Genomic DNA, 12,403 nt, shown 5'->3' on the forward strand with positions numbered 1-12,403 from the left:
GAAGGTGGAGGTTGCGGTGAGCCAAGATCACACCATTGCACTCCAGCCTGGGCAACAAGAGTGAAACACTTCATCTTAAAAAATAAAATAAAAAGGCCAGGCAGGCAGTGGCTCACCCCTGTAATCCCAGCACTTTGGGAGGCCGAAGCGGGCAGATCATGAGGTCAGGAGATAAAGACCAGCATGGCCAACTTGGTGAAACCCCATCTCTACCAAAAATACAAAAAAAAAAAATTAGCCAGGCATGGTGGCATGTGCCTGTTAGTCCCAGCTACTCTGGAGGCTGAGGCAGGAGAATCCCTTGAACTGGGGAGGAGGAGGTGGCAGTGAGCTGAGATCACTCCACTGTACTCTAGCCTGGGCCACAGAGCGAGACTTTGTCTCAAAAAAATAAAATAAAATAAGGGTGATGAACTGGGGGAAAATAATAAAATGAAAGGAGAATAAAAAGAGCCTGATGAACAATTTGACATGGAAATGAGTGATATGGAGGCATTCAAGATGACGCCTACATTTTATATTTAGGTAACTGTACCATTATTAGTCATGAAGGAATTCAGGCACCTGTAGGGAAATTAAACATACTAGTCCCCTAAAGCTTTAATAAGATAATGGAATTTGAATAAGATTCAAAAATAAAATAAATGGAGAGAGATTGAAGAGATGGAGGGAAGTTAAGCAACAAATGATAGTAACAGAATCAGAAGTAGGGTATCAGAAAATTAAAATAGCAAGAGGGAAATGGGAGGAAGAAGGAGAGAGGTACAATTTGCTATGTTAAACATCTGCTTTAGTTTTTTTTTGTTTCTGAAAGCCTTTGGCACAGAGTTAAAACATTATAGGCATGATCTTGACAGACTGCCACTGATGAGGGCTGCTAAAAGTGAATTATAGACACACTGTGTATCAGTACATTTGAAATAATACTCAGAGTAATTTTTAGAAGTATGTATGTCAGTTGGGACTAACCTACTCAAGCTCACCTGAAATTCTATCCAAAATGCCATTTTATTCATCTTTCATGCAGTTTCAAGTTCCCTTGTAGTTTATATAGTGAGTCTTTTCAGCTTCTCAATAGCACAAGGCCCTCTGTCATAGAGTATTTATTGCTGCCAGGTAATGATTCATGGTGTGCCATGGGCTGGTAACCAACCCAGGAAAGGTGTGGTTAGTGTACAATGGTTGACCAGCCCAGGATGTCTAATGGTGGCTTTGGTGGCTTTGAGACTCCCTTATGTAAATAGCTCTGGGAAAGCTTAGGCAGCTCCAGAAATCTCAAACCAAGATTTTTGGTCCAACTAGCTACTGCATTTGGGTTTTAATGTGGAACCTGATGTATGAAAATCAGTAAAGGAACGGTCAAGGTCATTTGAAGACTTTGGTTTCAAGGAGGTGTGGAAGACCAGTTTTTTTCTTTGCCACTGCAAAGAGTTCATAATCCACTTAGCATTCAGGTTCACATTCCTGGCTGTCTGGTCTGGAGGGAACCCTGGATTGGGGTTGAGATTATACCACCTCCAGGTTGAATGTTGGTGACATCCAGGGAATAAGACTAAATAAAAGAAACTGAGAAAGCAAAAGAGAAAGGAATGGTCTAGTCTATGGGAAATTGAAATCAGAATAAAGTTCAATAGTTGATATCATCTTGCTTCAAGGATAAAAATAAGCTGGTGGGCTGTTCTATTACAATGAATAATGTTAGGGTCCCAAGCAAAAGTTGCCATTTCATCCTTTTCTAGCTTGAATATGTAAAATGTCAAGGGCTCAAGTACAACTTTATTAAGAAAAGTATACTGAGTTCACATTCCCCCCACCCCCAACTCCTGTACCACACATGCACAGCCTTTGCTATCTCTCTTCTTACCAGGTTCTGCACTTCCATGGGCAGTTTGTCAGAAGCACAGCTGTTTGTACTTTTTAAATCCAAAAGATAGACCCTTAAGTGCTTAAGTCATAACTCTTCACTTACTGTGTTCTTCTTCTGAACCATATAAGGAGTTTACAGAAGGCATGCATTCTCCAAAGAGAGATGCTGTATGGTCCAACCTGGTCATGAAGGATCTCTCCCAACTCCAGTGAGACAAGTAGGCAAGCTTTGCAACATTCAGTGAAATAAATGCAAAAGCACTGCATTTGAGGACTTGGTCTTGTATTTCTTGGACCAAATCAAGCCTTCAAAGTCACACTTAATCAATCTAATTGCATTCTAAATCATAAACCTCTGTTCAGTGTATTTTGAAAGCATGTCTTTTAGGTCATAGTTTTAAAAGATTAACACCTGATGAAAAACCCACTGGCACATCAATAATAAGTAGGTTCATGTGTTGCCTATGAAACAGGTTGTCTAATTTTATCATTCAACTCTACCGAAACCCAGATTACCAATGAGAACCACTCCAGCATGCCTGGCAAATTACTTCAGATTCTAATAATGGATCCAGTTCATACGGCAGGGCCTGGGGGCTGGCTTTCAGCCCTTGATGTGTTCCCAAGTCTCCCTGATAAGAATCTGGGAATTCTCCATAAATTCATTTCCACCAGAAGTCTCTGTCCCTGGGTAAAGTGCAACTTTTCTTTCAGGATTGGAGTGTAAAAAGAGAATAATTAGGTTACAAAATGTTAACTAGAAACCACATGATGAGCACCTCTTACCTTTCCAATATCCTTATAAGAAAAGGGTAGAGTGTCTTGTCATTCTTCTCCTAGGAGAGTACTTTAGCTGGTACATGATGATAGTTGAAGAGAAAATCAGGGGCTCCTTCATCTTAAAATCCTTGACCCACTGGCTCAGATTCCAGTACTTAGAAAGCAGTAGATATAAGTGTGTTTGCATGAAGAAAATATGACAGTAAACCTCAAACCTTCAAAACAAATTAACTACAGAGTGATTATAATACCAAAAAAACCTCAAACTAAGTAATTCTTTTTAATGGATCTCTTAGATTATTTATTCTCACATTATACACTACTTGGGTATAAAGGAATTTTTAATTTCTAAACACTTTAAGTATCAGCTAGAAATCAATGCCAACTATAAATCATTCAGAAATTAAAACAGAACATTTTGTTATTGTTTTAATTTCAATGGGATATGTGATTTAATTTATGTACAACTTTTCCAGAATGGTTTTTTTGTTGTTGTTGTTTTTAAATATAAAAGTTAAGTTGTACTGCTGAAGGGTAAAAGAGAAAAGGCTTTCATAATTGCACTGGACTTAAAGATGCAGCAGACTAATGAAATACGTTTATAATTAAGGCCTCTCAACTACATCAGCATAATTTCAATGAGCACAACAAATCAGTCCTCTTTAGCTAAGCTAAAAGTGGTAGATGGGTTGAATGCCCCAATATAATTTAAAACTGGTACTAATATTTTGAAGATTACATTCAGCTTTCTGTAATAATGTAGCTTTAAAACTTCTTGGTGTACCTAAAATCACCTTTTCACATGTGTACTTATACAAAATTTGAGGAGGAAGACATAGTGACAGAAAGTATAAAAAGATAATTCAGGCTATTCTAAATAATTCAGATGCTGTTCTGGAAACCTCCTTTATAAAACATATTTCCTCTTCTCTAAAGTGGCACAGCCAACTCTTTAAAAAACAAACCCTGGCTATGATGCTCCAAGTTGATTTATCAGTGGTGTCATCTCAAGAATACAGAGTCATAGACAGGTAGAAACGTTTTGCATTTAGATACCAAAAATATTGCCAAAATAGAGTGGCTCTGGAGTCAGACAGACCTGTTCTTAGACCAACTAGCTGTATGACCAACATGAGTTTCATAATCTTTTTGAGCTTATGTTTTGCTATGTAAAGCTGACATTTTATATTCATGTACTGTATAAAGATGTTTTGGTCAACAACAGACAACATATACAAAGTTGGTCCCATAAGATTTTAATAGTATATTTTTACTGGATCTTTTCTATGTTGAGATATATTTAGATACACAAATACATTGTGTTCCAACTGCCTACAATATTCAGTACAGTAACATGCTGTGCAGGTTTGTAACTTAGGAGCAATAGGCTATAGCATGTAGCCTAGGCATACAATGGTCTATACCATCTAGGTTTGTGAAAGTACACTCCATGATGTTTGCACATTGACAGAATCACCTAACGATGCATTTCTCAGAAAATATCCCCATCATTGAGCAACACATGACTGAACTTAAAAAGATTTATATATATACATATATATATATATATTTATTTATTTATATTTACAGTATGTATGTTTATGTTGTAGCTTACACAAAGGATATCCTTAATAAGTTATAATTTTTTATGCTACTAAATTAAGCTCTTGTGGAGTTAAAAGAGAATAAAAGGTTAGTCATGGTTGGTGAATAGATTGTCATCAAATCTAAAGATACAATGAACTGATTCTTCTAGTTAGGCCAGTTCCTAGAAGGCAAAACCAAGAAGTAGGAACTGGATCTTCCATACAGTCTAGGAATCTCCATATTAATGTTTGAGTCCTGGAAGTCCCTGGATCTCCCACAGGTCTTTCCCCATTCCTGCCCTCATCATAATTTTCCTGCTTTCTGTTTAATAGCTTTCTGTTATTTTGCTTACATGTGTAAATGTGTAACCCTTCCTGAGCTTATATTTATTTTGACAGGGATCCCAGAGAAATAATACATGACGGTTGTTCTCAGAGGCAGATGTTTTGCCGTTAATAATGAAAGCTAATGAATAATGCTTACCCTGAGCCAGGTGCCATGGCACATGCTCTATGTGCATTACCTCATGCAAACCTCACAACATTCTATGAGCAGACCTTATCATAGTCTTTATTTTGGAGAGGACAAATCTGAGATTTAGAGAGGTGAAGTAACTTGGCAAAGGACAATCAACTTCTAGAAAAGGCAGAGCCAGAATTTACCACCAGGCCCACCTGAATCCAGATCTCTTGCACCTAACTACTGGGTTGTGTTACTGCTGCACACAGCTCAGGGGACACTCATAATCTGTACATCCCTAAGCTCTATCCTGTTCCCAGGACCTCACTGACTTCCTGCTTTCAATCAAGTTAGTTGGGAACTAACTTAACAAGCGTATTGGAAAGTTCAGAAAGGAACATCCCTATAACCAGCCTCCAGCCTGACCACAGACTAGATACTGCTTCTGAACAAAAGGCTGTGTTCTGTGCCTCTGCATGTAGAGAAAAGTCTTGCTTCTAGCACTCACCTAAGAAACAGAATCCCTGACTATATTTGGGTGTATGTTTTTTGAAATGGAGTCTAGATCTATCACCCAGGCTGGAGTGCAGTGGCACGATTTTGGCCCACTGCAACCTCCGCCTCCCGGGTTCAAGTGATTCTTGTGCCTCAGCCTCCTGAGTAGCTGGGACTACAGGCATGTGCCACCATACCCAGCTAATTTTTGTATTTTTAGTAGAGACGGGGTTTCACCTATGTTGGCCAGCCTGATCTCAAACTCCTGTCCTCAGGTGATCCACCCACTTTGGCCTCCCAAAGTGCTAGGATTTCAGATGTGAGCCACTGCGCCCAGCCAACTATTTATATTTGTAATAGCCTTAATGGGTGGGTGGATGGGCAGGTGAAGGGAGAAGCAATTCATGAATATTCTGTTTAATTCATTATGTATTATAATTTAATCAGATTATAAAATCTAAATCTAAAAGGGAAATTGGTGAATTCGCTTATAATTTGCTCAACTCAGAGTTTTCCTAGTCCAGCTACTTTTCCAAAAATGGAGTAGTAAATCTAATAAAGTTGTGCCCCAGGAAATACTCCTCTTTGTTTTGTCTTCAAACTGACTTGTGTCTTTAGGGCAGTATTTTCTCAGTAGTAGTTCAAATATTGCATCTTCATTGAGATATTTGGAGTGTAACTCCTTGCTTCCTTTCTGTTAGGCAATAAAGATACTAATAACTAATAATTGTAATAATAATAGCAATTTAATATCCTACACTTATCCACACTTTCTGTGTTCCGGGCACTGCTCTACTTGATGTTCATAAGGATACCCATGTAATACATGTTACACATGAGTGTGGGTTCTCTAATCATTTCTATTTTACAGATGAGAAAAATTAAGCACAATGAGGTTAAGTGATTTGTCCCTTCTACCTTCTTTCAGCTAAAACTTAAATTTACTGAGAATCCTGTGAAAAGTTTTCATTCAAATTTCAAGCTATTAATCTCTTTGTAAGTCAAATTTTGAATAAAAGTGTTGGAGGGTGGCAGAGCTTATGTTTTCAAAGGATTTGGGAGTTCCAGTTTCAAATTTTAAGACTTTCACCAAAGGAGCCTTTAAAAAGTGAGATCAATAAGATTGTTACCTTAATCTTTAATAATAATAACTGGGAATTTTTCCATTTCTTTGCACTTAATTTTCCATGTTTATCATATGGCTCATGTACAATGTATCTGATCTCTTAGAACTTCAGTGGGTTTTTGAAGTCAGGTAAAAGCAAGGATATAACAAAAACTGTTCTGTAACACTGAACTTTACCCACTGCCCTGCCTGATTCCTAATTACCTTAAACAATTTACCCAGGATGCTTCAGTATAACTACCCGGAAAAATTAGGGTGGAACTTTGGTTCTAGCAGGCATGTGAAAATTTCATTACTAGGTTTGCAGAGTATCCTAAAATTTCCAGACAAAAGTAACCAGACTACTGGAAAAGAATATCATTATTGCTAGTAGTGGGGTTGTATGGGGCCAAGGGCAGTTCTGAGAATCAAAGTCCATGTCCCTTTCTCTACACTGGATCCTCATCCCACCTTCTGCAACCAGCCTCAAGGGGAGATGGAGAAAGAATCATTTATTCACCTTCTGGCTGCAAGAACTGCAGACTGCAACTGTGGCAGTTCTAGCACTAAGGAGAAAATACACATAGGAAAAAAGAAGACCATGTCTCACTTCCAAATTAGAAAAAGACATTTCTACATGTTTCCATAACCCACAGACTGCTGCCATTTGAGGCCAACCCCTCAAAGCTTTCTTCTTTGTCTAGTGTAGTTGCTGAATCTAGGCCACTGTCAGCAATCCTTTTCATTCACCCAGGCCCATCCCCACACCTCACAGATGCAGAGATTCTCTGGAGACATGTGTACTTTGGTATCAAACAATGCAACTCATGTTTGATTTTGGATAACCTTGCACTGTTGAATAAAATAACCCTTGAGAAAGAAGCAATAAAAGCGCTGTAAGAAAAATGACTCATGCTTCCAAGCTGTCTAAAGTGATCACTTATCCCAGCAAATGGTAATTCTTTCAAGACACAGTGGGCATACACCATACTTATAAAAATCTGGAAGGAAACCCTTGCAAACATTTTTTTAAACATCGTGTTAAAATATATCAAAAGAATGTTTCTAGTAGACTGTACCAGGCAGGATATGCTTAAAAACAAAAACAAAAACCACATGGAGGTTGAAGCCAAGGTGGATTGGCCCAAAGGGGGTCCTTGCTGAACATGCAGGCGCATCAGCTTGTTTACATACTTGTTTATGTGCCTCTAATTGTTTTCCATTTTCTGCCCCCATTCTTTAGAGTGCAAAGATGTGAATAAAGTGGCTTATTGCCCACTGGTGCTGAAGTTCAAGTTCTGCAGTCGAGCATACTTCAGACAGATGTGTTGTAAGACCTGCCAAGGACACTGACCCACAGAAAGCCAGAAAGAGCGCCTTGTCATTTCATCATGGAAATGCGTCCATCAAAGAGAGCCACCCAGAGGAAGAGGATTGATGTCCTTGCAAATGCATTACCCTGTGGAAAATGTAACCACTGGTCAGCCCTAGCTGACAAGATTTCAATATTATTTTAACTTCTGTGAAGTGGGATTTATTGATCCAAAGTGCTGGACACGATATTAGGAGGGAATGCCAGATTGGAGAGATCCAAACAACACAGGGAGACTTGCTTACTGTGGAGCGTTTGTGTTCTTTCGAGTAAATCCAATAGCCTGTTTACCTCCTTGGACCATTAAGATAATTTTTATTATGGACTTAGCAATGACACTGAATCATTTGTATTTGAAACTGTTTAAAGTGTAGCTGTATAACTTGGTCAACTATGGAAATGAAGAAGGTTCAGAATTCTTAAGTCATAGCTTAAAATATTATCTCACTACAATAGCACCACAATTTAAATTATAAAACGGGCTTTGAACTATAATTTAATGATCAATTATAAATCAAAAGTAATGAAAGTTTGTATTATTTTTCTTCATTCCACTTAATTTCCTTAGGAATAATCCCCCGGTTCTGAACACTGCTGTGAGCCATATATATAAAACTATATTAAACTGAACAATAATGAAGGACATAGTTTAAAGCAGTGCATCAGTTACTGCAGCTGTGCAAGTCTATAAACTCAGTGCTGAAAGACTGTGGCCAACTTGCCATTGTGCAAGTAAAGCTGAGATTTCCATTAAAACTTTAAGAGAAAAACATTTCAATTTCATGCAGAAACCAGACCTGGGATATGGTAGAGACTTAAGGACCAGGCCCTTTGCTGCCATCACACAGGATGCCTTAGTTCTTGAGTCCCCCCAACTCACTTGTGTTTACATCCTCTTCAGCCACAGCACGGCTTCTGCCCTTTGGATTGCTGCACACGTGTTGAGCTTACTGAGATGATACCATGCAAAAGATAGACTGGCTCGGTAACAACCAGGCAGACCCTTTTGCAATTTGCTGACAACTACGATGGGTTCCAGATGTCCCTTCTTTGATATGGTAGAAGGGCATTTATTTATATGAGAGCAAGTGTGTGTGTGTGTGTGTGTGTGCGCGCTTTTAAGTGTGTGGATAGATAAGTGCGCTTGCACATAATGTGCTATTTCTGTGAGTTTTAAAGTAGGCAAGGGATAATAACCAAAGAAGAAAATTTCATGGAGACTAGACATCACAAAGCATAATTTTAATAGTCACTCAATCAAGTATTTTGTATTTTTTATGGATACTCTGAATGGCAATTAAATGTGAAACCCAGTTTCTTGAGCAAGTCAAATTCTAGAATCACAACCACCTAAATTAAAATGACTAGCTAATATTTTCCCTGTCTTCAAGTTTCACATCCTGCTCATCAAGACTCAACAGCAAGACTCAGAATAAAAAAGGGTACTTGTTTATATTAATATTTTGTACTTGAACACGTGTAGCTTGCAGCAGGTTCTTGATGAATGTGCTTTGTGTCCAACACGCCTCCCCTTTGTACACAGGTGTACACCATGCATGCACCAACACCTAAAACTCAAGACTAAATGGCTATTTTGTAAGGTTAATACTTTCAGTTAAAGAGCATGTTTGACTTGATTCCATCACGGTGCTCTGAAATTACACGTCAGTGTGTCACATATACCATGGTCTAATGAGGATGAATAGGTTTTTCCCAAAAGGAAGATAGACCCTCAGATACGAAAAGCCAATCTAAACTCCCAGGTTTGCTGTGGACAATCGGCACAGAATGTTTTCTACACTCTCAGTCATGACCATCTGTATCTTGTTAACCTGCTTTCTCTCTCAAAACCACAGTTCTTAACCCTGAGCCCTTCATAGAGAGCTATTGATGATACACCAGGAATAAGAGGAATCACCAGGGCCCAGATCTATGATGCCCTTAGAAGAGCAGCCCAAGTGCCATCTTAGCCATTCAGTGAAGAGCAAGCAGCCCACGGGCAGCATGGCCTGAGCACAAAATTCCCTTGAGCCTTTTCAAAGAACAGTCAACTTGGTGCTAATATGCCCTGGTGAAATAAAACAAATAAATAAAAGGTGGGTGGTTTCTGTGGCATTTTAGGCATGGATTTGCAATCCAGATCTGATTTTCTCCAACATAAATATCAGCTCATGTTTTTATTGCAAAAAGATTTCCTATTACCAACTAAAAGCTATTTTTTACCTCACCTGGAAACTACCATTGTGAGGGCCGTCCCCCAGGCACTGCACAGCACCGTGGCTGATGCTGGAAGAGGAGGGCAGCCAGTGTCACCTCCAGGATGTGCCCCAGCTCTGAGGGCGGGATGTAGGCACACACAGGAGCAGCATTGGTGTGCCTTTCTAGAGGGAGCCAAACACAGAATGTAACAGGATGAAGCAGTTTCAGGTAGGCCTTGAATTTAAACATGAGTAGGTTAAAAAAAATTGTATTTCATAGCACATCACAATACTGCTGCTACTCTGTAGCCACCCCCGTGGCTACATGATGCCCTATTCCTAAATAATAACAACAGGATTGTCAGTGGAGGCTGGGCCACCGTGGCAGACTTTCCAAAAGTAGTGAGCTATGTAGACTACTTACGGAACCCCAGGGAAACTGGTACCCTGCACCTGGGAGCAGTATCTGCCAGTGGAATAAAGGTCTACTAAAAAAGGAAAGGTAAATGTACCCTAATGATTAAACCCTGTGAGATACATATGATTTCCAAACAGTCCATTTTATTAGGAACTTTTTTATTTGAATGAATGTCACATAGGTATCCTCAGTAACACAGAATGAAATTACCTTTGTATTATTGTGATTAGTTGTTGCTTATTATTTTATACTCAGTAATAATGTGGTACACTGTTAATTTTTTTGCTTTTGTAAATTATATTCTAATTTATTGCCATGTTTCCTAACACTTGTCCTACATTCATTCTCCTCCTTGTAATGAAAATGAAAAAAATCATTGTAACACTTGATGGAGTGAAATTCCACGCCAGGCACAGAATTTTTTTTTGACATAGATAATTTAGTAAAATAAAAATTCAGCTTACAGTAATGATACAGATTGAAGTCGTCTATTCCCTGAAAAGCTCGTGTTAAACTTGCAGTACCAGGAATGAATTTCCTTGGGATACCACACCTACATTATCCAAATTATCCAAGTAGTATCTAGGATTGGGATGATTTGCTGTATCCTTATTACCCTCCTCAGGGATTGCATCTATTTCTGGGTGTTTTAGTCCTTCAGTCCTATCTAAACGCAAGAGCTTCGGGTATTAATGGTAGGGCTACATCCCCAGACACCACCAGCCACTCTTCTGAGGCCCTAAAGGAAGTCCAGATTGGCCACTGCCACACCCCTTCAATTGCTAGCGTACAATTATTTTGCTCTCCTTTTCTTGCCTTCCATGTAAATTATTTAGTATAGTGGAGGATGCAAGATATTTCATGTGCCAAGGGCACTAAACCAAATGAATTCATACTTGAAAGATTTTTCTAGTCAGGGCAGAAAAACATGATAACCCCACTTTCTACCTTTAGCATTTCCTTTTGGGCTGACGAACTAATAGTTCAGTGTTTGCTGAGTTGAGGGATACAATGATATGCAAAGGTAACTTAAAAAAAATTTGAATATGAAGATGACCCTCCTGCATTCTTAGCTATTTGAGTACTTTCATGACAACTTCATCAATTACATTAGAAGAGTGGAATTGGCTGGGTGCAGTGGCTTACACCTGTAATCTCAGCACTGTAGGAGGCCAAGGCAGGTGGATCATCAGAGGCCAGGAGTTGGAGACCAGCCTGGGCAATATTGTGAGACATCATCTCTACCAAAAAAAAAAAAAAAAAAAAGAAAAGATATGAATTGTCCAGGCATGACGGTGCTTTATTCTACCACTCTGATGTCTCATACACATCATATCCAGTTGTTTCTTCATTAGAAGAAATCAGGTTGTGTCACATGAGATAATTAGAAAGTCTTAGGAGAGTATTTCTCCAAGTTTACCTTAGCAGCCAAAAGCTACTGAACTATGAATAGTTCATGAGAAGACTCTGGATACCAACCATTTTAACCTCCCACTGCAGTTGCAAAGGATAGTTTCTGCTGTGGTTGGGGAGGGAGGAATACCAAGAAACAAGATTTACTTTAGCTTAGATTATTAAGTTTTGAATCTAGTCTATCTTTTCAGCTACAGTTGTTTTCAAACTTCTAATTAAGTGCCTTTTATCCCTTTGTCATGTCAAAAGGACACTATTCTGCTTAGGATACTGACTCCAAGGACAGTCTGCCTTCCATGGAGATTCGGCCACTCCTCAGGGAGCACAGGTATCATCCTTAAGCCTTTATGCTCCAAAAGGCCAGATGTTTTTCCAAGCAAATTCAGGAAAAAGTTAGGTCTTGGGAACAAAAACATGTGAATTTACATGGCTAGTATAAGACTCATTACTTTTTAAAGAGGGAAAAAGAAATCTTGTTCGTGTAAAAAAAGAAGTCACAGCCCAAGAGAACTGAAAAATTCTAATTAAGTGGTCACAGGAAAGTCGCTGCATTTAAAAGTGACACATAAGCTTTGTTTGGAATTCTCTCTCATTCATATCATCAAATGTGTGGAATAAACTAACATGTTTTCAAAAAGAACAGCTAGCTGTTCACAATGGTTTTGTGCCTGAGTTAAAAACCTCAAGCTTGAACTTAAAAAGAAAATGGC

General features: G+C 38.8%; 1 protein-coding gene across 3 annotated transcripts in view; it reads left to right on the top strand.

Moving 5' to 3' along the window:
* Window positions 1-10,752, top strand: part of ADAMTS6 (ADAM metallopeptidase with thrombospondin type 1 motif 6) — a 331,044-nt gene extending 320,292 nt beyond the window's left edge. For all 3 annotated transcript variants that reach the window (XR_004269519.1, XM_032279614.1, XM_032279622.1), the window contains one exon: window positions 7,536-10,752. Coding sequence is in view for 2 of the 3 variants with exons in the window: in XM_032279614.1 (XP_032135505.1) it covers window positions 7,536-7,645 (110 nt within the window). In the remaining variant the exon portion in view is untranslated. The remainder of the gene's footprint in view (window positions 1-7,535) is intronic.
* The last annotated feature ends 1,651 nt before the right edge of the window (window positions 10,753-12,403 follow it).

This window comes from Sapajus apella, unplaced genomic scaffold, assembly GCF_009761245.1.
Source record: "Sapajus apella isolate SASKATOON/1434 unplaced genomic scaffold, GSC_monkey_1.0 scaffold1, whole genome shotgun sequence".
NCBI classification, from domain to species: domain Eukaryota; kingdom Metazoa; phylum Chordata; class Mammalia; order Primates; family Cebidae; genus Sapajus; species Sapajus apella.